This window comes from Phyllopteryx taeniolatus, chromosome 13 (genome assembly GCF_024500385.1).
Source record: "Phyllopteryx taeniolatus isolate TA_2022b chromosome 13, UOR_Ptae_1.2, whole genome shotgun sequence".
Lineage (NCBI taxonomy): Eukaryota > Metazoa > Chordata > Actinopteri > Syngnathiformes > Syngnathidae > Phyllopteryx > Phyllopteryx taeniolatus.
In genome coordinates, this window is record NC_084514.1 from 9,435,675 (window position 1) to 9,461,867 (window position 26,193).

The 26,193-nt window shown below is 43.9% G+C and overlaps 2 protein-coding genes across 3 annotated transcripts in view; one reads left to right on the plus strand and one right to left on the minus strand.

The window, feature by feature from the left end:
- LOC133487622 (nardilysin-like) overlaps positions 1-11,748 on the minus strand; it is a 30,688-nt gene extending 18,940 nt beyond the window's left edge. The window contains exons 1-8 of one of the 2 annotated variants that reach the window (XM_061794526.1): positions 7,398-7,529; positions 5,723-5,747; positions 5,372-5,600; positions 4,550-4,631; positions 2,934-3,087; positions 1,775-1,848; positions 1,614-1,709; positions 1,423-1,545 (exon numbers count right to left, since the gene is read on the minus strand). In XM_061794526.1, the coding sequence (XP_061650510.1) occupies positions 1,423-1,545; positions 1,614-1,709; positions 1,775-1,848; positions 2,934-3,087; positions 4,550-4,631; positions 5,372-5,452 (610 nt within the window). In that variant the 5' untranslated portion in view covers positions 5,453-5,600; positions 5,723-5,747; positions 7,398-7,529. Of the gene's footprint in view, positions 1-1,422; positions 1,546-1,613; positions 1,710-1,774; positions 1,849-2,933; positions 3,088-4,549; positions 4,632-5,371; positions 5,601-5,722; positions 5,748-7,397 lie in introns of both variants that reach the window. The other variant, XM_061794525.1, reaches the window with a different exon arrangement.
- Positions 11,749-20,953: 9,205 nt separating this feature from the next.
- The window catches only part of LOC133488121 (SLIT and NTRK-like protein 3), a 32,111-nt gene continuing 26,871 nt past the window's right edge, over positions 20,954-26,193 (plus strand). The window contains exon 1 of the mRNA XM_061795613.1: positions 20,954-21,059. The gene's annotated coding sequence lies outside the window, so the exon portion shown is untranslated. The remainder of the gene's footprint in view (positions 21,060-26,193) is intronic.

Below are 26,193 nucleotides of genomic sequence, written 5' to 3' on the forward strand. Positions count from 1 at the left end.
AAAATAAAATCTCAGACAATTTTCACAAAAATCTGACTTCCGATTTTAAGCATTTTTCAATTTTGCTGATAGAAACAGCAAATGCCAACGACCCAAAAAGTTTTTTTCTTTTTGTTTTGGTTTTCCCTTCTGAGATTTGCTTTATTTCTCCTGATACCAAGCCAAGCTTTGGAAACAGTTTTTCACCAGCATCAACTTCCACAGATATATAGATATATATTTTGTTATACTTTACAGATAAGAAGAAAATAAGTGTTTCTTCTTTGGAAACACCCCTTTGGCCAAAACATGCATGTAAACACGATTCCTAGTTAACATTTTAAGTGTTCAAAAATGATTTTCTCATGTAACGTTGTACAGATGGGGCAAGGTGACCTCGCCAAAATATTAGCGACTTGGAAGCACGTACCTCAGGTCAAAAGTTGTCATCATGGATAAATTAGAGCTTTTGTAACTCCGTACGTCCTGTTTAAATGGGCACCATGTCATTGGCAATCTTCAGCTTGATTGCCTTCCATCCATTGGCTCCTTTCTTGTCATAAGCAAAACAATGTGAAAATAAGTCTGCTTATGTTCTCTGTTTCTTAGCGGGAATTAACCTCGCAAGCAGATTTTTTTTATTTTTCTATTTGCGGCAGGGCTCGAAAAGCGGGGGTTCACTGAATTATTATAATCAGTGCTAACGTATTATTGCTTTTGCCGTGTCATATGTGGGCTGCTTTGGTCACAATAGGTTCCATTTCCTGTTCTGTGGTCATCAACGGACTTCCCTTCTTTGTCATCACTCTTCTGTGACGGAAAACCAAAAGAAAAAGCCACACGTGGAGTAAATCCCAAATATCGGCTGAAGTCTTCGAGATGACGCAAGCCAATTCTGCAAAGATCATGTTTTAGGATTCACAATTTTAATTATTTTTTTCCCCCCCCCACAAATGTCAACACGAGTCATCATTGGACTCCTGCTCAGCTGTTAATGAGCCGCCTGATATTTCCTGCGAGAACACGCCAAGACCCGACGATGACATCACCGGGATGAAGTCGGCGACCCGAGGCGAGCTGCGAATAATTAGCCACGCTCGGCCGGTGACGGACGCGTGGAGCGGCTCCTCATTAGAGCTTTGCGGCTTCATTAAGAGTCAATTAATCAGCGGATTGCTCGTTAAAGAGTTCTGTCAATCTGCTCACCGGCAGGTTGTTGACCGACGATACACGTGGACCCCTGCGACTTGGACTTTCATCATTAAAAAATTATTTATTATTATTATTTTTTTTAAATTTGACCTGACCTTGTGAAGCTACAAAAACAAGATTTTCCTCTAATTTAGATTCATCCATCTGTGTAGTAAAGTGAACCCCCACCTGTTTGCGGTTCGTCACTTGCAAATGCAGCTATTCGCAGCTAAAAAGAGCAACGTTGCTCACCTTTGGACTGGACAGCCAGGGTCATGTAATGTGCAGAGTAGTGTTTCTTCCAGAAGGCTCGCAGTTGCTTGTAGACGCTGATTTTCTTCTGTTTGGGCTCTTGCTTCAGAGTCTGCGCGTTCCCTGGCAACCAGTCAAAATCAACAATTTGTGGTACGAGGAGAACGTGGCGAGCACACCCGCCTACTCACCCCAGCAGAACTTGGCCATGGGGTGTCCCGGTTTGGCCAGACTCCCAAACAGCATCTCCTTTCTGTGCGAGTCGGACGGCTTGGCCAGCTGGTACTCTGACGGGCGGGAGAGGGCGATGACGGCGGTTTTCGGGATGGAATACGAACACGTGCGGACTCACCGCTGTCGACGGCCTCCACCTCCCTGTCTATGGCATCTCGGATCATCAGCGGGCAGATGAAGAACTGAGCCCACCTAAAACAGAGGACAGAGGGAAGAATGATTACACAGAGATTTGTTAAATGACCACATGAGAGCTCTCTCTTGCGAGCCGTTTAGACAGCGTCTACCAGGGTGTTGCCACAAAACCAAATCCAATTATGGCTACATTGCGTTAGTTTCATCCAATCCCCACATCCATGTTCGGGACTTACAAATGATTTCTGCAATAGTAACTTTAGGCTGGTTTCCTGATGACAAATGGAGTTTTCAGCCAGATTTTGGCGAGCCCACATTTGCTTTGAAAACCTGCGCGCGCCATTTCCCTACACCTTTACGTGTTCTTGGTTGCTAAACAAATCAATATTATTGGTCTGTCCCCACTTCATCTCTTATTTTTACGTAATATTAAACAATTTAAAGTGGTGAAAATAGCTTGAGAACAGATCTATAAATAGCGCTTGAATGCTCAAAAGTGTTGTGAAACTCAGCTGCCTATTTCCCCATTCTGAAGAAGCCTGTGGCATTATTGTCACCTATATTGAAAGTCTGGGTATTTTTTTTTTTTTTCGACAATGAGGAGTGAAAATAGTGAGATTAGATCCGAGGTTACTGCCACAAAAAGTATAAAAGTATGACGTTAGTTGAATCCAATCCCCCATCGACAAAATTCCTTCCATCAATTGAATGCAAAAGTCATCATGACCCTTTTTATCAATCCTGCAACCCGTAGGCAACCACATAATGAAATCTGTGTTTGGCTATGTTGCATTGTCTTGATCAAATTCCACGTGATTCACAAACTTAACCAACCATTCAAATCCAAAAGTAACGCTCAAGTCCCCTTGTTAACTTTTGCTGTCTACCGCAACCAGCCAACAAAGTTCGGTCAAGATAAACGGCGCAATAATTATGCGCGTCTGCTGCGTCGCTGTGGTTCCACAACCTTTTTAATAAGGCCCAGCGCAACGTTGACGCATGCCGTTGATTCGGAAAAGGGAGGCACCGGTGTCTTTATCGGGATCACTTCAATGGGTCTTCCCGTTTGGCCGCTTAAAATGTTATCCCCCTCAGCCATGCTGTTCCCGCACGCAACAAAAGCACCTCTGATCCGCTCTCACCTGTCGAGCGCCTCTTTGAAGCTTTTCCTTTGCACGTCAAACTGGAAGACGGTCCTCTCGCAGTCGGTGGAGGCGTTGTCGCTGCCGCCGCGCTTCTTGAGGAAGGTATCAAAGCCGTTTTCCGAGGGGTACTTCTCGCTGCCCATGAACACCACTGATGCGGCGTGGGAACAAAGCACATGAGCCACGATTCCAAAAATGTCAAAGACAAACCTCCGCCTCGCCTCGACACTTTTTCTCTTTGCGAGCTTCTCTTTAGCGAATTTAACAGCCGGTCCGAACTCGCCACCTGAAAGCCGGCACTAAATATGGCCGTAAACATCCGCCGACGGCCTTTATGGCGAGCGTGATTTCGGACCGGCCGTCAAAAGTCTTTCGACAGGCCCCCTCAGTGAATGAGACAAACGATTTCTCTTCGGAGGCATCGAGAGTAAACAGGAGGAGATTTACACCATGTCTTGCATTGCAAGAGGGCTTGGAGATGTACTGGAAAACATTCAATTGAAGCTTAAAGCAGCTGTATGCTAACACAACACAAAAGGCCATTGACGGGTTAACAATTAGCATCGGTGTCGCTGTGCTAGAAACCTTTTAAGCAATGGATGTTTTAACCCAACCGGTGGCGCAACACATGCAGACAGACAATATAACAATACTCACAGGCATATATTATTCATCCTGGGTGAAAAAGAACTACTATTATTGCAGCTTTTTCTGTGAGTCATGATCAAACCTATGTGTCGTATAACGCTTGCATGCATTCTACTGCCCACTGTTGGTCAAGGTGTGCACGCCAAAAAAGAGCAGCACAATGTCCAATGAATTGAAGGGGGAGGAAAAAAAATAATTCTTTACATTCTATTCATGTCATTACTGTATGATTTTATAAAATACAATATTATAAAGTGCTATTTCTCATATTAAAGAACACACTCCCAAAAAAATTGTTTCCTTTTTTTTTTTTTTTTTTTGCAACAATATGTAAATGTTTGACCCTAAAGGAAAAACATCAAAATCATGTTTATGTTACTGGAAAAGTGTTTTATTGTGGACCAGCCAGGACTGACAGCATTGACGCTTACGCTGCCGTTCAGAGTTGTGCAGAGTGTTTGTCATGCACTAAAATAAAAAAAATAAAAACATTGAAAAAAGCAATAAAGACAGATTATGTACTAATTAATTTCACCGGTTCTCTGTGTATTTCAGAAGAAACGCAATGTCGAAGTTTCACATAAAACCCAATTTTCTTTACCGCTGCTTTAAGAGTCACATTTTTCTTGCAAACCTGTTTTTGAACGCAAGGTACCATTTACAGTATTGATGCACGGAATTTAATAAGAAATACAAGGGAAAAGGGGTCAAAGTGAGTAATGACACTAGTCAAGTAACTTCTGGAGGATCTTTAACATCGGTTACCCGTGCACCTTCTGTTCTTTGTTAATACGTTTTGATCTCGTCCAAGTTGGAGGTGCAAACGTGTGTGGAGGGTGTGACGCTCAAATTGAATTGGTGATGGGTGAGCATGTAAGAGGCTGCAGTGAATTAACCTTTGAGAGCTTGCCCACCGCACGCGCTATCCCTCCCATCAATTCACTGTAATTACTGTAATGACTTACTGTGTTCCAGAAAGTGGGCAAGGCCAGGGAGGTCAGTGGGATCACTGAAGCTGCCCACTCCGACACACAGAGCGGCTGCAGACTGACACACACACACACACACACACACACACACACACACACACACACACACACACACACAGCGAGCATTACATTTGGCAATTTTAGCCATCAGAGAACATGACATTATGTGCGCTGTACTTTTGTGAAACTTGAATTTGGTGTTTCAGTTCTATTTGCAGGGTGGCAGGACTGAACGTGGCTATGAATAGCTTACTTTTCATGTTTTTTTGTTTTGTTTTTTTTGTTTTTTAAATAGGGTGCGTGAGCGTGAGAGGAGGGGTCAGAGGTTGGATTTGCACCAATACCTCCAAACTGTGAGGCAGACGTGCTAACCAGTCGCCCAGCGTGCCGCCGGGCCGATAAGTATGATGCCTTCGTTGGCTTTAAATAGATTTCTTTTTTTAAGGGTGCATGCATGCACGAGGGGGTGCTCTCCAACTCTGTTGGGATGTTTAAGGGTGTGTGTCGCTTTATTTCAAAAGTGTAATGGTGGGCTACTAAATATAATTTTTTTTGTAGTTCTAAAAGGATTTGTTTTTTTCTTTTTAAGGGTGCGTGCGGAAGGGATGAGGTATGCGTCAACTCCGTCTGGTTGTCTTAGGGGGTGCGTGGCTTAAACAGTTTGGGGAAATGCTGTTGTATACCAGGGGATTCCCAAAGTGCGGTGTTCCCACCACTCCCCCCGGGGCTGCGCGATGTCATGTATCAAGTGCAACGGCGGTGTGAAGCACTGACACCAAACGGACACCGTGCGTGTACCTGCTTCTCGGCATTCTCTCTCTTCTTCTTCCACTCCCAATCATCGTCCTCGTCGCCGCCCTCATCCGACTCTTCCTCCATTTCATTGTCCTCCTCCTCCTCCTCGTCCTCGTCCTCCTCCTGCTCCTCCTCACCACCTTCCTCTTCCTCCTCTTCGTCATCCGATACGGGCGGGCCGCTGTAGTCCGAGATGAGCAGAGCACGCAGCCCGTTGTCCAGCACAATGTACCTGCAGAGGGGAAAGACAGAAACTAATTAAGGCTCATTATATCCGTCCTCCACTCTTATAAAACACCATGCCTCAATTAGATCACCAGGTGCACGGTACACCTGAAGAAATAAATGCCTCACCTCAAATAACGCCTCCTTTTTAGCTCTGGAGGGGAAAAAATACAAGCGCTGGTGTCACTCGGTGGTTGTCGTCACCTTCAGAATGACATCTCGAACCACCACGTCACGATAAACTTTTTAACCACAACATACAATTATCATCGACCTTTGAGCAGACGTGGCATCTGTAAAGCTGACATCTACAATTATTATGGACGGTTATTTTATCATTGCCATCCAGTGAATTTTATTTATTTATTTATATTTTGCTTTTCAGCGCATCCATATACCAATCGCTCAATGTGCGGGGGTGAGTCGCCAACTGTCATTTTGTGTGCCGGTCCGGTCCGATCGGGTTTGACCGCATCGTGCAATGTGCAGCAGGCCTAACGTGCATCAGTGGGCGGACTTTGACAGCCATGAAACATTACTACTTGCGGTGTAAATGCAACTTCCAGTGGCAATGCAAAAGTCATCCAGGTCCTGAAGGAACAAGCCAGCCCCAGAACATCACACGACCACCACCATGATCGGGTGTTGTATATTGTTCTTTATCTGAAATTTTGTGTAACATTTACGCAGCTGAATGAGACGCCAGTTCAACTTTGGTCTTGTCAGCGCATCGAATATTTTCCCAAAAGTCTTGGGAATCATTCAGATGGTTTTTTTTGTTTTTTTGTTGTTGCTGTGCTATTGGGGTAATTCTTTTTGGCCAGCCACTCTTCCATCTTGGATAATGGCTCTCACCATTGTTCGCTGGAGTCCTAAAACTTTAGAAATGCCTTTGTAACATTTTCTAGACTGATAGATGTCAATTACTTTTATTTCTCATCTGTTCTTGAATTTCTATGGCTCGTGGCATTTTGTTGCAGCTTTTTGAAACTTCATTTTGTCAGACAGGCTACGGTGTACGACTGGTTAGACCGTCTGCCTCACAGTTCTGAGGACCGGGGTTCAATCCCCGGCCCCGCCTGTGTGGAGTTTGCATGTTCTCCCCGTGCCTGCGTGGGTTTTCTCCGGGCACTGCGGTTTCCTCCCACATCCCAAAAACGTGCACGGTAGGTTAATTGACAACTCTAAATTGCCCGTAGCTGTGAATGTGAGCGAGAATGGTTGTTTGTTTGTATGTGCCCTGCGATTGGCTGGCAACCAGTTCAGGGTTTACCCCGCTTCCTGCCCGATGATAGCTGGGATGGGCTCCGGCACGCCCGCGACCCGCGTGAGGAGAAGCGGCTCAGAAAATGGATGGATGGATGGATGGATGGAGGGTTCTATTTGCATTAAGTGATTTCTTGATTGAACAGGTCTGGAGGTAATCAGGCTTGGGTGTGGTCGGTATAATGAACTCAGCTTTCCCAAATAATGTCATTAGACACAGTGAATTCATGATTTAACATGGGGGCAATTACTTTTTTTTTTTACACAGAGTCGAGTAGCTTTGAATAGTTTTTCACATCACCATTTAAAAACTGTATTTTATGTTTACTTGGGTAGGGGGCAAATACTTTTTCACAGCACTGCAAAGAGTATAGGCGGACAACCATTGAAGCTCATATTCACACTTTTGGACAGTGAACCTAACGTGCATGTATTTTAGAACGTGGGAGGAAGCTCTGGGCCCAAGATTCGAAACCTAAACCCCAGAACTGTGAGGCAAACGTGCTAACCACTGGTTCTGTTTTCCAGTGTGTCTTACCTGTACTGTTTGAGATCACTTGGAGATTTCATGATGTCTTCGTCTCCTTGGTTGTCCTGTCCCGTGTCCCCCACATCAACCCGGCGCTCCTCTTCATCCCCAGCTGGGCCCCCCGTTTGCGAGCGCAACGCCGGCGGGGCATTTCTGGATTTGCCGGGCTGGGGCATGGTAGGGACTTTTTGTTGTTGTTGTTTTACGGTCACCGCCGTGGGCAGTCGAAAGCGAGCGGCGGGCGTCGACAAGCGGACAGCTCGCTGTCGCCGGTAATGTCCTCCTGCTCGTCCACGCAGCGTGTCAGCCAGCAGGCAGCGATGATGGAGAGTGCGTGTGGCACAAGCGACGCAGAGGAGAAAAGGATGCAGAGGCCACACACACACGTACACAAAACCAGACACGCAGGCAGCAGCCCACAATGCTTCTATTCACACATGCTCTCTGGTGCTTTCGCCTATTCAGCTGGATGTCAGCTAAAACAAAACAAAAAACTAAAACATGTGACCCAGCGAATCTCTCGTTTACAAGCCGCACACAAACACAACACGCGAGGTCTTTTTAAAAACGCCAACGGAGACTGCGACGAACCCCTACACATTACACTATTCAAAGACGGAAAAATCAACTTCATTTATGTGAGGAGAAAACAAAACAAAAACATCAACGCAGCATTAACTGGCTGTCACTTTGATAGTGTGAAATCAAAGAAGCGCTAACTGGTTTAATGTCAAAGATTAAAGCCCTAATTTGCTTCCTGTTTACTGTGGGGCCCCGCGCCAGCAAGTAACAAGCTGCGCTGTGATCGGCTTAGAGGTTTCGGGCAGTCACTGTCGCGCCGTATGATATGCGAAAATCTCCATGTGCGGGCTTTTCCGCCTCGCAACACGGAAGTGTTGTACTGAAATAATGACGATCTCGTCTCAAATGACGTACTCAGTTGAACTGAATGCAAAGTTGATACATTCTGTTGTATGATGGCAACAGGTGGATACGCAGGTTTATCTTACTTTCTGCCCTCTAATGGAAGAACATGTAATTGTTCTGTCTGTCACTACACGTCGCTGGCATAGCTAGATGCACAAAAAATATTTTTGTAATTAAAAAAACTATTCTGACAAGCAGTTGATTTCAAGGAGACTTTATGAGGCAGTGTCACCATTCAATTTGCTGACTTTTTCTCCCCATTTCCTCTCCATAATTGTGCCTATAATTATGCTAAGTCGATAACTATGCACAGTGGTGCCTTGAGATATGAGTGACTTAACATAAGTGTTTTTCTAGATACGAGCCGTTGTTTTTTTGCTTGTGCTGGCGAGCATAGACTTGAGATGCGAGCGCTGTATGGTGGCGGCAAACTCAACACAACATGCTTTACAATAAGCAGCAGTTTGGCAAATAGTGAATAATTCACCCAAAAAAAGTTTTCAAGCGGTTTAATGCCACGTTTACTGTCAAACTAAACATAAAACAAAGAATTACATCTTGGGTATTTGTATTGTATTGTATCTTAATGCTAAGGCTAATTTGCACATATTAGGTGGTGATTAAGCCCTTTAAGAAATGGATTGAACACAAATGGTGCGGCAACATGTAGACAGACAATATAAAAGTATTCACAGTTATATATTCTTTCACATCTGCGTAGATTGACTAATATTAGTGAGACATATCAATTAAGCATTATTATAAATCACCATGAATCATAGGTGACAGACAAGGTGACTTACGACACCAACTATCTCCCACGATTGTTCCCGAAACTAGTGAGGGGGGACCGTTGGGGTCCCTGGCTCCGCCCATGGGTATAGCAGCATCTATGAGAAGTGACTGTGGAGTTTTTGGTCTGGTGAGAATATGACAGAGGAATGGTGGAAGAGTGTGCTGGTGAACATTTTTAACAACAAGGGTGATGTGCAGAGTTGTGGGAACTTCTTATTCAGTGCGCTACCTTAATGGGCAGGTCCTCCTACAGGTCTGACATCCTCCATCGCTCGCTCTCTTCTATCATCCTTTTCAGTTCTCCGTACCCTATGGTCTTCCTCCCCCGAGAGTTCCCAGCTCGCTCTTCTTTTTCCTCTTTCCAGTTTCCCTTCCAGCTTTCCTTCAATGACTGTGTACGTCTCCTTTTAATGTGTCCTCGCCACATTTGAGTTTTCAGCAGTTCTCATTCCACACCAGCTTCCTGCAGTACACTTTCATTTGTTCTCCTCATCTCCCATATCACTCTGAACATCCTTCTCCAAAGCCACATTTCCAGTGCATCAATCATATCTTCTGTACTGTCCATGTCTCTGCTCCTTAAGGCACCAGACCAGACAAAGCTATTCATGAGTCTGATACTTAGCTCTTCGGACAGTCCTTTTGACGTGACCACCCTTCTGTTTCTTTCGACGCTAACATCTTTGTGGATTGTTCCATCTGCTGATAATATGCATCATAGATACTTAAAATTGCTCGTCTTCCAATCTGTCATTTTCTAAAGTCCTGTTGAAAGGTTCTCCTCACTTCCTTCTTATGCACTTTACCTTCGTTTTTTTTGGTGTTTTTTTTTTGGGAAGTTTTATCTTCATTCCAATTTCACTTGCTTCCTCATTAAGCGTGTCTAATATCCTGCTTTAGCGCTCGTTCTGTGTTGCTGACTCAGGCTTTATCGTCTGCAAAGCTCACAGATTTCACATAAATTCAATCCACTTTCATACCCGTATCAAGAGATCATAGAGTTCCTGATGAACATTTCTGCATACAATGTAAACAGTAATGGGGGAAAATGGCATATTTATCTAACTTCTCTTCCTATAGCATCTGTTTTTATTAAATCATCCAGTAGTCTTTTGCACACTGTTTGGTTGCAGTACAGGTTCTTTATAAGTCTTCTGTCTGTCTTTCTAGTCTGCTCCTGGAGTATATAGTATCTGTAGCATGACTGTCCTTTTAACGCAAACAAAAGCCTTTTTGAAAACCTTTTGTAGGAACTACAGAGATTTAAGTTGATGAGTCACACAATGAACTTATGGGAACGAGTAGTGGAGGCTAGACTCAGGACAGAAGTGAGTATTTTTGAGCAACAGGATGGTTTCATTCCTAGGAAGAGTACCACAGGTGCATGCCTAAAGGGTGTTGACAGAGAAGTACAGAAAAGTTCAGAAGGAGCTACATTGTGTATTTGTAGATCAAGAGAAAGCATATGACAGGCTACTCCGAGAGGAACTGTGGTGCTACATGGAGTCTGGAGTGGCACAGAGTAATGTTAGAATAGTAAGAACGTCTATGAGGGCAGCAGAACAGTGGTGATGTGTGCTGCAGGTGTGACAGAGGCATTTAAGGAGGAGGTGGGACTGCATCAGGGATCAGCCCTGAGCCCCTTCCTGTTTGGAGTAGTGATGGATAGGCTGACAGATGAGGTTAGACTGGAATCCCCGTGAACCATAATGTTCGCAGATGATATTGTGATCTGCAGCGAAAGCAGGGAGCAGGTGTAGGAACAGTTAGAAAGATGGAGGCATGGATTGGAAAGGAGAGGAATGAAGATTAGCTGAAGTAAAACAGAATATATGTGCCTGAATGAGAGGGGTGGAGGCAGAAGAGTGAGGCTACAGGGAGAAGAGATAGCAAGGGTGGCGGACTTGAAATACTTGGGGTCAACCGTCCAGAGCAATGGTGAGCGTGGTCAGGAAGTGAAGAAACGGATCCAAGCAGGTTGGAACGGGTGGTGGAAGGTGTCAGGTGTGTTATGTGACAGAAGAGTCTCTGCTAAGATGAAGGGCAAAGTTTATAAAACAGTGGTAAGGCCAGCCATGATGTACGGATTAGAGACAGTGGCACTGAAGAGACAACAGGATGCAGAGCTGGAGGTGGCGGAAATGAAGATGTTGAGGTTCGCTCTCGGAGTGACCAGGTTGGATAAAATTAGAAATGAGCTCATCACAGGGACAGCCGAGGCTAAATGTTTTGGAGACAAAGTCAGAGAGAGCAACTTCGATGGTTTGGACGCGTCCAGGGGAGAGAGGGAGTGAGTATATTGGTAATATAAGGGTGATGGGGATGGAGCTGCCAGGCAAGAGAGCGAGAGGAAGACCAAAGAGAAGGTTGGAGTGGATGGAGTGAGGGAAGGAGTTCGTGTTAGAGAGGAGGATGCAGAAGATAGGCTTACATGGAAAAGGACGGCGTGCCGTGGCGACCCCTAACGGGACGAGCCCAAAGAAAAAGATGAACAAGAGGCCCAATGTGTTACTGAAGTCCCGCAATGTGAGGCATTCAAACTCCTCATTGTAAATTGGAAAATGTAAACATTCACACCACGGTCGGTCCCAGTGCTACATGATCATGAAGAGTCCTGGCGTTGACATTTGTCCAACGTCCTTCAACACCCTCTCCCCCCCCCTCCACAGCATTGGCATTTGAGCTTTCCTCTGTCCCAATATGTCGCCCGCTCCCCGAGTCTGTCTCTCTGTCTGTCTGGTGGTCTAAAGCCAATCACACGTGCCCCTGGGCCTCTATGTTGGAACGTGGTGATAAACGCTGCAACCATGACAACTGACGACACACGCACACACAAACACACGTGACGTGCACACACCTCGGCATTGTTAATTCGCCATGTCCAGCTTTCACCAGCGCTTCCAATATAACACGTAAGCATCTGCACGGCTACAAGAAAATAAAAAAAAAATATATATCCCTGAATAAACTTTTCACCAGTGAATACCAGGAATGCCCACCAACGCATTCTCCCAATCGTTTATGAAATAGTAAAGGATATTTCCTTTAAGAGTACTAACGTCATAAAACCTTTGTGAACTGTACAGGCACTCTTTTAAAGGGTCAAGTTACGGAAAAGTTACATTGGAATGTTTGTATATACCTTGTACACCTTTAGTTATTGCTCTATTTCTAGAAATGCGTCCAAAACCAACACACTTTTGTCTGCTCCAAGATAAGAAATATACTTGTTTTATTTGTAAATTAATGATATGTTGTTAGCTAATAGACAGCTAAAGTCAAGTTTATGTGTATAGGCCTTAATCCCAAAAGAGCCTCAAAGGGCTTCGCAGACCCACAGCTGACAAATATTGACGACACTCCCTGATCTAAACCCCCAATTCGGGCAAGGAAAAAGTCAAATCCCCATTTGGGGAGAAGTAAGAAGCCCGAGAAGAGAACGCAGATGGGGGAGGCTTCACCTTCCAGGATGGATGTCGACTGGGCAACATTTATCACATATTATGGTGCTGTGTTATGTTCATTAAGAGGCCATAAAAGTCTCGTTAAAAACAGATGAGGCGCCAAGGAAAGATTTCTCTTATAATTGCATCAAAAAATGAACATCTTTGTCTGTGTCACCCATAACATAATGCGCTGCTGTTGTTAGCTTCTTAATGGCTAAAGCTACGCGACTGTCCACATCGACATTTTGAATGCCTCAAAAACCAGACGGGTAGACCCTCGTCTGCTCCAAGCAATGCACTTTTGCCTCAAATGTCAGCCTTTTTTTTTGATGTTATTTTCCTGCCGACACATATGCTCCTTTAGCCGTCATCACGCAAGCATTTTCCGCTTGTGCGCAAAATTGAAGTTCACCTCGGGCAATTCGAGAGGGGGGGAGAAGAGAGAAAAAAAAAAAAAAAAAAAGCAACATAAAATGCAGCCAGCTGAATCATTGTAAGGCGCCGTGAATTGCTCCCCCTCATCGGTCTTCGTCCGTAAGTCACTGGAAGTCCGACGCCGTCCCTGAACATTACGAAGAGGTTCCCATGGCAACTGATTTGAATTGTAATTGATACAGGACATGTGATTAATTAACTCACGCTTGTGTAAAGCGAGGGAGTTACAGCGTTCGGTGTGTGGCCGACCTTCAATGCCAGTGTGTGAATCACTACTTCAACGTGTGTGTGCACGTGTGTGTCCTTGCCCGCGGTGAGAGTGTGTGAATCAGAGGTGAGTCCTCTAGAGTGCCGCTCTCTGCTTTCATGTAATGACACAAGTACCTGGCACCCCCCACGCCGATCCCCAACCCACCATTAGACATGCCCCGTCCATGTGTGTAGCTTTCCACCAACATATTGTAAAGCCCCAAATTCCCACTCTTCAGGGCCCCTATTGCTTTCTACTCTATATTTCTGGCGTATATCAAACTCATTTATGTCACGGGCCAAATCGTAGTTATGGTTGGGTGGGCCGATATGACGGTGAACTAGCGACGGGTGAGCACTGATACCATATATCGGTATCGGGCCGATACCGGCCTTATTTCAAAGAATCGGGTACGCGTGGAGGCTGCCGATACCAGCAACCGATACTTTTCCGCTACACTGCAGTGGTTTGACACATCGGCGAATCATTATGCGCATCAGTAAGGTCTTTGTTCACAATTATCTGTCATTGTGTTACTTGAAATTTTCAAAAGTGCTATTGGTATCGGTACTCTGTATCGGTATTGGTGAGTACTCAAGAGTGAATACTGATATCGCTCTATGAAAAAGTGGTATCGAAAATCCCTACTGTGAATCCAAGTAAATGTATGATCACCTGATACTGTTACATATACACAACAAATTGATGGATAACGAGGCCAGTAAGAAAATGTTTGTTCAACTATTATTACATTTATTTTAAAAGGGGTGATGTGTGTCGTATTTCTTTCAAAAAAGTGCTTGCAATATCTCATATTCCTCATCCTTTGCCCATCACAACGTATGAGCCGCATCCCTCCGATTGGAAACAAGAGCAGCAGTGCGCACAGTACGGCGTGCCACTTTGAGGAGATTTTTGCCGACTTGCAGCATTGGCAGAAGGAGGACAAAGTGCGACACTGATCTTTTTTCTTTCTTTTTTTTGTGGGTGCGCTTGCTTTCATCGTGTGAGAAGGGTCCCGTGGGGGGCATCTAGGGAACTAAAGCAAAATTAGACAGAGAGCTACAAAGAGGGACGGCCACTTCCTGATGAACTATCCACAGACGAGAAAAGGAGGGAGAGTGCGAAAGAAGGCGAACGCACCCGTTAACACGTTCACTGCCATTGACGGCTTTAGAAGTCAAATATCCATGTTAACTGGGAAGGCTGCCACGGAATGAGTTAAAATAGCTTCACATACTGTCTCGTTAATGGATGGATATTTTGTAAAAATAAAAACTTTATTCTCGTAACATGTACAGTATTTTTTCCTCATAGAAATACAACTTCATTCTTGTAACTTACAATTACTTTCCTCATAAAATACAATTTGAATAATGTAATATTAAAAATGTTTGACTTTATTCTCATATTACACATTTTTCTCATAGTAAAATTGTACTTTATTGTCATCATGTTACAAGGTTTTTCCCTCATAAAAAAACTTGAATACAAGAATTTTCTCATAACAAAACTACACTGTGGTAGCGTCCAAGATTTTGCTTCATAGAAATCCATATTTATTCCCTTTTATCGCAAATAAATATATTCCTGTAACATTTTAGGATTTATCTCGTTTTATTCTCATAATATTATGTTACTCATATTTTTCGAGTAAAACCTCGTTTGTTGCGGGGGTTACGTTCCAGACCTACGGTGGCCCAGATAGGCCACAACAGATGGAAACGCCCCAACACAAAACATTAGAAGCACAACACAGCTGGCCACAAGCTGGCCACTGAGCTGAAGTGAAATTGGATCATTTTAAATAATAATTCACGGCACAGTGGTTGGGAATCACTGAGCAATCTGACACAGCCTCGAGTGCGCTACTGCATTACCGTCCGTCGGCGAGCTTTACTGTATTTAAGCACGCCGGCATGCCGTTGATAAACGTGGCTAAATCTAATTTGTGTTCATGGCTGCACATGCATGCCAGTCAGGCAGCCAGCCAGGCAGCCGACCGGCCCGCCCGCCCGCCCGCCTCCTTCCTTCCTTCCATCTCGGGCCGGGGGCATTAAGTGGCCTTGTGGGGAAGCCGCGATACGGCCTAATGCACCTGAGAGCCCCTGAAATCTATAACCATCATCTACATCTTCCTGATATTACTGGAAGCGTCTCTGTTACGCCGTCTGATTGGAATCTCCGGGGAGAGCGTTCCCTCGCACCGCCGTGGGGCGAGAGAGAGAAAAAGGGGGAGGCAGATGCACCTCGCCCATTTCCTCAAGGTGATTCACCTTCACGGACGCACCCCAAATCGATGTGAAATTGAACTGAAAATTGAACTTTGAACACATTAATGTGGAAGACATGTCGTTATTAAATCTTTTCCTGAGGCTCGCCGCTATCCAAAAGGGGCCTCGGGGGGTAGAGGGCTGAAAAAAATACGACATGCATCATTGTGTTGTCATAATTGTCCATGATGCCATAGCCTGGATATAATTTTATAGGATTCAAATGTGGCACGGTGGGCGACTGATTAGTGCGTCTGCCTCACAGTTCTGAGGTCCCGGGTTCAATCCCCGGCCCCACCTTTGTGGAGTTTGCATGTTCTCCCCGTGCCTGCGTGGGTTTTTTCCAGGCACTCCGGTTTCCTCCCACATCCGAAAAAACATGCATGGTAGGTTAATTGACAACTCTAAATTGCCCGTAGGTGTGAATGTGAGTGCGAATGGTTGTTTGTTTGTATGTGCCCTGCGATTGGCTGGCAACGAGTTCAGGGTATACCCCGCCTCCTGCCCGAAGATAGCTGGGATAGGCTCCAGCATGCCCGCAACCCTAGTGAGGAGTAGCGGCTCGGAAAATGGATGGATGAATTCACGATTAAAATCAATCATATTGTAACGGGAGTAAATTGTGTTGTATTTGGAGTGCATCATGTCATGTTATAATGAATCGTATTATAACTGGAATATATTTTGTTGCATTTGGAGTGAATCGTGTTATAGTTAGAATGAATCGTATCATAATCGGAGGGAATCATATTTTCCCACAAATGTATCAATGATATTATTGGCAGTGTCTCGGGTTTAGTATGTCGTAGGTTTCAGAGATGGCGACAGCACTAGAACATGTAAGAGTCCACTTCCTCATTGTACAAGGTGGACTTACTGTATATACCCCAAGGGGCTAATTATTGACTCCATGGTTTGTTCTCAAGCTAAAAAAGGTAGAAACGGCATCAAAATAAAAGAGCACAGTACGACTGAGTCCCTGAAGGTGCCAAAGCTATTGGCGCTAATAATTGAACTATGAAGTAACAGCTGATTTGTTGCGAGCACATAGCCATCACTCTTTCCCGTGCCAATCAAAAAGAATGAAATGACCCCAAGACGTTGACCATTTATCAGCATCCAAGGATGATACTGTGCATTTTTGTCACGAGCCGGGTTGTAATTGTGTCCTGCTTTTCCCTTCTGCTCCTTTTTCATGCGTTTGTTGTCACTCTTCTTTTTTGCTTCGGTCAACGGCTACTTTGCATTCTGGGCCTGTTCCTGTAAAGCATTTGGTGGCCATTACCCGGGGAAAAGTGCATTCGGAATAACTAACTATATAACTTTTTCCAGAGCTCAAAAGGAACATGTATGTTCCCAAAGTGTGAAAAGATACAAGATATGGTTACCTTTTGTGGGCCAAAATGGTCAAACGTCAAACACAGAGTACTGAATTGATCGCTAAAGGTACAACAATCTACTCTATTCCACCAAGCGGTGCAGTTTAGTTCGGTTCGCCACATTACGTACATATCAGATTAGTTAATCAGACACTTCAAAACAGTGAGGATAAAAAGAGAACAGGTCGATAAATTGGGAACCTTTACAATGGAAATGCCCAAAAATGAACACCCAAGTGACCCTGAAAGGTACAACAATCTACTGTATTCCACCAGGCGTTACAGTGCAGTTCATTATTTCGGGATCTTGAAATTTTTTTATTTCTGAACTGAGTTGAAGTGTTCTGCTTGGTGGAAACGGTGCTTTTCTATCTTCATGCAATTTACAATGTCAAGTTTTACCATACCATTGACAAGCCTGCGTCACTACAAAAAGTTACAACAATCGATTTTTGCCTTGGCTGGGTGCTGTGTAAAAGCCAAAGGCATATAAATGATGGCTATTTTGTTACAGATCTTTTCTTTCAGCTCTCCTCTCTGTATAAAAGAGAATAAAATTCGACATTTAGGGATATTATTTCATTTTGTATAGAACTGAACAACCGGCAGGCTAATCATTCTCTCCACGGTGCAGTTTGAAACGGACGGAAATAAGAGACTACTAAAACTGGTACCACTTTGGAACACTGACGAAAAAAAGTGTACGTCAGATTTTTTGGGGACCTTGACAAAAATTGATTAGCAAACTGAATCAAACTGTTCTGCTTGTTGGAAAATTGTATTTTCTACCTTCATGCAGTTTACAGTGTCCAGTGTTACCATACCATTGAGAAGCCTTTGTACCCCTAAAGATACAACAATCTACTCTTTTTCCTGTGATTGCCTTTACAGAGTTTTGTGTAAAAGGCAAAGGGACATAACTGCCAGATTTTTTTGTGTGTGCGGGGGGAGGGGGGGGGGGGGGAATCGGTAAAGGAGATTAGGAGTTGGACATTTTGCGATACCGCATTGGTCTCAGCGCTTGGACCACTTCCGAGGCCGCAAAGGAAACCGGCATGTTCCCATGTTGACAGTGCCGAGGGGAACAAAGGGCACTAGCGGAGTGTAATGAAATAACAATAAGAGCGTCCTTGATGACGAGCCAGTACGTGAAGAAGCCTGCTCGTCATGTGCGGGGAGTCAATTTGCGCTTTGCAGAATCTGTTGCCCCCTCTTACCTCCTCCTCCTCCTCCCACCGTGACAGGTGTTTAGCTCCTCATGCACGTCAAGGCTTCCATGTGATCTCCGCTCATAAAAGTCACATCGTTTTTAAAAAAAAAAACTAATAAAAATGTTATTTATTTATTTTTTTTGCCTGATGTGCCGGTTTGCCAGCATGCACGCTGCAAAGCCAGATGGCGAGCGTCGCCATGGAAACGCGCACGGCAAGCCGTCGGCGCTTAACGGCACGGGGCTGAGATGCATAAACGAAAATGAGATGACAAATTCTTGTTGGTAAAGCCCGACAGTTGTGCCTTTGGGGGTTGTTTAGTTTTGTGTGTCGAAAGTTGATGTAACCGCAAACTTGGGTAGGAGTGCTGCTTGTTTCTCCGCTCCTTTGGCGCTAGATTGTAGTGGTGCGTTTTTAATACATAATAATAAAACTAGCTTACACACACATATATATAACCATCACAAATAAATACGTTACTTTTCCCTGGAGGTATTTCAAAGTATAATTATCAAAAAATTTGTGATCCACCAACATGAAAATACTTGACCAAAACCAACCAACAAACAAACAAAAAAAAGAAAATGAGAAACCCAAGGCCGAAAACCAAAACACGAGAAGAAATTATTATGCCAATTATTAGTAAATATATATATATATATATAATATAAAAATGTATGGCTATGACTGCAGAGCTGCCAACCTATAGAAATTCACTTCAAGAACATTCTTGTGGGACCGTTTTTGCAGTATATTATGCAATAGGATGAAAATAATTCTACAAACTGTTCAATTGCGCAACGTAATCATTACGCTACAGTAATCGCTAATATATTATGGCTTAAATATTTGTTATTTGAATGTATTTCTTAGGGTTTGGCTCTGTTGTTGTGCAAATCCAACTGTCCTGAAAAGTTAGCTCAGAAAGCGAGGGCCGACCCACTTTCAAACTATTTGCATGACTAGCGTTCGCTCACACAACGGAGCTAGCTAGTAGCTGCTAAAGCTAACGGAAACAAACCCCGAGAATACTTTCTATCTCGTCCGTGATCGACAAACTACTATCTTGTTACCTCCCGGCCTGTTCACGGAGTGAATACAAAAGCACAAGCGCTTCAACTGCCACCACGATCGCTCCGCGGCGTTGTTTTTACGTTACAGGAGCAGCACAGAGACGTGGATCACTTTAAGGTAATACATGCCTCGCACTCGATAACGTGCTTCATCTTCTGGTGATTTCACACGGATATGCGTGTCTTCGTCGTAGCTTATCTACGTATCTTTTATACACGTTTTGCAGACTTTAGAAGTGCCCTTTTTTGGAAATATTTATGGCTCGCTAGTCGCTAGCATCGTCTCCTCCATGTTGCCGGAAGTCTTGCGGATTAGCAAAAAGTATAGAACACAAAATCGGTGATCCCCTTTTCTATATCGAGCATTAATAAAATATTGATCGACTCGAGCCTCTCGATATATCGCCCAGCACTAGTTAGGTCTGGTCTGGACTGCTGGCAGGCCAGTCTAGTACTCGCACTCTTTTACTACAAAGCCACATTGTTGTAACACGTGCAGAATGTGGCTTGGCATCGTCTTTCTGAAATAAGCAGGGACGTCCCTGAAAAAGACATTGCTTGGATGGCAGCATGTTTCACTCCAAAACCTGTATGTATCTTTCAGCATTCACGGTGACTTCACAGATGTGGCAGTTGCCCATGCCATGGGCACCAACACACCTCCATACCATCACAGATACTGGCTTTTGAACTTTGCACTGATAACAATCCGGATGGTCCTTTTCCTCTTTTTCCCAATTGAAATGAATGGAAATGTATTTAATCCGTTCCAGCCAAAACACTAAAAGTTTTTTTTAAACATTATTTCTCACAAGAAAATTTCCACTCAACAGTATTGCACTGTATAAAAACACTTTGTAATAACATCATCTCTCCACATAACCAGCAAACACGGAAAATGCGAGGACAAAACATGACTGCATGTCACTAATGTATTGTTTTTTCCTCGTTCTTCTTCTTCTGTGGTGTCTATTGGCGGTTGGCTAAACAGCTTAATGGCGCATTACTGCCACGAAGTGATATTGTCCTTCTTGCAAGTAAACCAATGTGAATTGATGGTGGCTGGATGTTGTTTAGTTTTCTGCTGCTAGTGGTGGAGCTCTGTAGCATACTCGAGAAAAAAAACAAATCGGCCATGTGCTACTTTGTATCACGACAAAGTTGCAAGTTAATTTTATCGTATCTCACCACTGTATAGAAAATTCTAAATATTTTGTCAATGACTCGCGGGGTTTTAGCTATTTGCGTTTTGGCTCACTAGGTCTCCTGGAAATAGTGGGCAATCAAGATAGTGGCAAAGCACTTTTTTTTCTATTAGACAAGGCTATGGCCTCCCCCCTCACTTCCACACAGTTCCTTGACCCCAAGATGCCACAAGATGGTGCCAAAGCAATATTTTCACACTAGACATGGCTTTGGCCTGAGCACAAAAATAGCGAATAGGTAAGCCATCGTTGCCACTGACTATTTTTTTTTCTCAATTTTCTTTTATTACTTTATTTGCTTTTGTTTTAATCATTTCATCGTCCGATGCGCAGGCTCTTCGGTCTTCCGGCTGTCCGATACCGCAGCTCCCGCGGGCTGCGCTGTAGAGAAGCGGACCTGCATCCTAAAGCTTTCACCTCACTCCCTCCCTCTCTATCCTCTTCCTCATTGCAGTCTTCTCACGTTCCCCCCCTCCGCCTCCTCATCATCATCCTCCCTGCCTCCCTCGTCCGCCTCCACAGGAGAGAGAGAGAGAGAGAGAGAGAGAGAGAGAGAGAGAGAGAGAGAGAGGGGAGAGGGAGGCATGCAGGAGAGTGTGGCTGAATGTGAACGACATGTCGACAGTCAGCCTGTAAAAGTCTCTCGGTCGTTCGTTGATTCTTTGGTGGAGGACTGAGTGAGTATTTCTTTTATTATTATTGTTTTAGATGCCGTGCATGCTTATGTCTGTGTGTTCCGTGAACGTGCGAGACAACGTTGGGGGGGTGGGGGGGGGGGGGGATGATTGGACAGCAAAGGATTTCCATCGGTCGTCTGCTAAACGTGTGCTAATAGGCTCGCTTAATGACCTAATGACTTGGCTGTGTAATTGGTCATGCCATTGTATACTGTAGGTTGGCTAATTGGTTTTTCTTTTAATGCTGGATGATAAGAGCGATAACTCTCCCCTTCTCCTCTTCCTCCCCTCTCAATGCCATTGATCAGGGATGGTGAGGGTGGAGATGGGGGGGTGGGGGGGGTGGAGGGGTGCTTGTTGATGCCTGATAGTGCAGTTGCGCGTTTGGAGTATGCAGAAGCCGACTGCCAGGCTACTCTGACGGACAAGAGAGGACGAAGGGAGGGGGAGTGGGGGGGGGGTCCGTGTGTGTGGAGTGAGGTAGACACCGGAGTTATGTGACAGGAATAATATGCCGGGTGGAATAAGCGAAGTGGCCGTCATTTCCAGAGCTCGCTTGCGTCAGTCCTCAGGAGAGAGGGACGGCGAAAAGACGGACAAAACAATACAAGCGGGACGACACTACGGCAAATGACCAACGGGGATTTTAAACAAGGCTCTACAGCGTTCCAATTTGTCAAAAACTCCCCGGGGCAAGTTGACCCACCACAGTGATCCCCAAAGTGGGGTGCACGGGTGGCACGCAGTGCGCTTTTGCTCGAGAAAAACAAAGAAAAGTCATTTATGTTGTTTAAAACAAACAAACAAAATTACTGTTCGAAATGAATAAAGGAAATTTGATGATTTTTTCCCCCTCACACTAAGAGTGTCAAACAAAACCTAAACAAACAAACAAAAGAAAAAAAACTGTCGTTTTCGCTCCCAAAAACACTTTAAAAAAAAAAATAAAAAGCAAAAAATAAATAAATAAAAAAAGATTGGGGAAAAAAATGAATGAAAAGCCATTTTCTTCAAAAATTTACATTTGGAAAAACTATGAAAATTAATTTTCAAAAAAAAAAAATAATAAATTACCAGAAAACCCCCCAGTATTTTTCTATTGATGTTTAAACAAAGAACACATTTTTGAAAAGGACAATTTCGTTTTCCAAATATTTTGGGGAAATGAGTTTTTGTGGCGCTCGAACAAAAAATATCCAAATACAAATGTATTCATTCATTCATTCATTCATCTTCCATTCCGCTTATCCTCACGAGGGTCGCGGGCGTGCTGGAGCCCATCCCAGCTGTCTTCGGGCGAGAGGCGGGGTACACCCCGAACTGATCGCCAGCCAATCGCAGGGCACACATAAACAAACAACCATTCACACTCACATTCACACCTACGGGCAATTTAGAGTCTTCAATTAACCTACCCTGCATGTTTTTGGGATGTGGGAGAAAACCCACGCAGGCACAGGGAGAACATGCAAACTCCACACAGGCGGGGCTGGGATTTGAACCCCGGTCCTCAGAGCTGCGAGGCGGATGTGCTAACCAGTCAATCACCATGCTGCCATACAAATTTATATATAACAACAACAACAAAATGATATATAACAAAAAAAACAAACAAAAACAAAAATCTGTTTTCTGCACAAAATTCTTGTTTAATGTTAACAGCGTCATGATTTCTTTTTTTCCAAGCTAGCTTGGGTTAGTCCTCAGGAGAGAAGGACATTAAAAAGAGACAAAACAATGAAATTGGAGTGGGACAGCACTTCGGCAAGAGACCAACAAACACTCTAAACAAGGCTAAACTTTTCTCAGCAAAAACAAACAAAAGTATTTTGGGGTAGTTTTTCAAACCAAAAAAGAAGTTTTTTTTTACTTTTTTTTTACCTGAACAATTGTGTGTGTGTGTGTGTGCGTGTAAATATTTGTTATTTGAAGGTAAATCCCTCCCGTGATCTAATGCTAATGTTATCTAGCCTGTCTGTAGCGTTTTGCATTGACTGATAGCATAAGGTGGCGATTTCTAAAACGATGTGTGTCTTGCATTTAAATATTCAATGTGAGTAATTCTTCTTTAGTTTGACAGTAAACTCCAACTGGGGTGTCAATAAACAGCTTAAAGCATGCTCAGGGAAGGCAGAAGAACATGCGTTACACGCTTGCTACAAGCAACACAGGGTGCGTTCAGGCTGCGTTTACAACACAGGAACTTGCATACGCAACCCACGCTGCTGCACATTAATCGTTTTTCTTCGATTCTAATGTTTTTATGATCGTTGGAAGCAAAATCAGGATTGAAGTTTCATTAATCGCCCAGCCCTAGGTAAAACAGAGAACAATTTTCAAATAAAACACCAACATAATTTTTTTTGAACCAAAAAAACATTGCGGAAAAACAAAAACCCCAACATTTTTTATTTATAACAACAACAAAAAAACAGTTTTCTGCACGAAATTCTTATGTTTAATGTTAACATGACTTTTACTTTATTTTGTCAAACTAGCTTGCGTTAGTCCTCAGGAGAGAGGGGCATTAAAAAGACAGACAAAACAATGCAATTGGATTAGGACAGCACTTCGGCAAGAGATCAACAGGCACTCTCAACAAGGCTAAACCTTGCTCAGCAAAAAATAAGTCGAAAACAACTGTGTGCTAATGAGAACTTCATTCAGCATAAACACAACACCCGCCAACATCAATGTATTTGGCTGGCCTGTGATACAAGTGTGTGGAAATAGTTGATCAAAAATGAGAGTGGTAGCACCGTCACTTGTAAAACACGCAAGTGTATCCTCAAATGCAATAAAAGCACAAGTGAAATAGAAACAGAGCGATATTTCATTTTTGTGTGTATTTAAAGCAACTACAAAGCCTTTGCTACCTGAATGCTAACATATAATAGAAAACTCCATAGGCACACAAACTAATAATTAGCATCTACAGTATGAGGCGGTGTTGTTACCCTTTTTGGCAACGGATATCTGAACACAAACTATGCTGCAACACATATTGACAGATCATAAAACAATAGTCACTGGCATATTCTTTATCATCTGCAAAGAACGAATAATATGACTGTCGTACTGAGAAGCTGAGAGAGGGGCCGAGTCTCCTGTACAGTATATCTGTATGTCTGTCTCAATCACAATCACATCCGAATCGACTACAAAATAATCTCTAGCTATTCAACACATAGTGTGGGTTAAAAATTATAATGGCAGCCTACTAAATATCAGAATCAGAATCATCTTTATTTGCCAAGTATGTCCAAAAAACACAAGGAATTTGTCTCCGGTAGTTGGAGCCGCTCTAGTACGACAACAGACAGTCAATTGACAGAGAACACTTTTGAGACATAAAGACATTGACAAAAAACAGTCAGTGAGCAATAAAGGGTTAATAGTTATCTGGTAATGCCGGTATATGATGCCTTCATTGACAGCTTTGTTTTTGTCAGGAAACGTTTGGGGAATGCAGTTCTACACCAGGGATTCCCGAACAGTGGTGTGTGTGTGTGGTCCACCCTCCGGGCGGTGCGCGAGATGAAAAGTTTAATGGTGGCCAACCAAACATAATGCCTTTATCGCCTATAAACGGCAGAGAGGGGGTGCGCCAACTCTGTCGAGAAGTGGGTGCGTGGCTTGAAAAGATAATGCCGTATTTGTGTGTACGTGTGAGGCTTCGGCAGCCCATCCAAAAGTCTTCCCGTGTGTGTGTGTGTTCATGCTTTTACAGGATTTGTGGTGCGAGCTACGCTGCATTACAGCCGTTTGTTATGAAACTCGCTCGCTCGCTCATCCACACGCGGCTCGCTACCTGTGTCTCAGAGCTTGGCAACCTGCTGTTTTTTTTGTGTTTTGACCTTTTTTTTTTTTCGTTTTACACACACAAACACACAGACACACACACACAAACAGGCCGAGAGTAAGTGTTAGGATGTAATCGATATCAGATTTCAGCCGCTTCAATCCGAGAGTTCTCATCGTACGGAGTGGCTGGCGGCCTCCGCTGACTTTTGACTCTTTGGCTATATTCACAGTACTGCACGACAGTTCCCATTTTTGTACCCAGTGACATTTATCTGACACTACCGGTTGAAGTTTACTGGCAAATGAAACAGAAAAGAAAGACAATTACACGTTGTGTGTTTAAAACAACCACACATTTTTTTTGCCTTTACAAATACGCCTCCAGCTCAATGCTAACGGGCTAACGTCAATAGTCGCGTTGACGCTAACCGTTTAAGCAACAGATATTTGAAGACGAACGATGGAGAAACGACGGACAATATCATCAGGGGTGTACGTAAGTGACCTTAAGGTGTGCAACTGGTTGAAGTGTGGTTTTTTTGGGGGGGGGCGGGGGGGGGGGGGGGGGGTTTGTCGTTAGCGTTGTCGCTCACGAACAAATCGTTCAAACGTACGAACAAGTCTTATGAGTGAACGTACTGAATGCGACCACATCGTGAACTGATTCGTTCCTCTCTCAGTTTATTTGGGCTCACGAGTCTGTGGCGCAACAGACACGACGCCGACGAGGTGGCGGGACTCCGTGGAGCAGCTACGACGCTCCGTCAATGTACTGTTTGTCATAACGCAAAATGATTTCATTAAATAAGTGGTGAATTGATTATGAACTATGAATAATAGAATTAAAAATGAGAATTAATAAGAGATTTTTATTTATTTTTTTAACTAATTTGTGAATGGCCTGGCAAGTAGCTTGCCCACCCCTGTTTTGTCCATTCCTCAGTCCCCTCATCCAACCCTTGTTTTCCCCGTCGTAATCATCTCTGTGATTGCGCTTCCTCTCCCGGGCGCTGATATTTCCACCGCTACCTCCTGGACCGACGCTAGATTATTGCTGGATGATTACAGCCACCGCGCCATCAGGATCATTATTGCATTTCACGTGACAGCGCTCGACGCCGTCTGCGAGCGTCGAGATGCTTTATCCAATTTAGATCTCATTAAGACTTGAGAGCAAAGATGCCCCCGCAAAGACTCAAGCGTCTCCGCAGTGTTTTTGTGACCATGACTGAGCACCTTTTTCCTGTTTGTTTTCCACTTGTTTCTTGAAGCGGCTGTCACTCAACCACCTCATTATCACAACAGTGTAGATTCTAGGGATGTCACTATT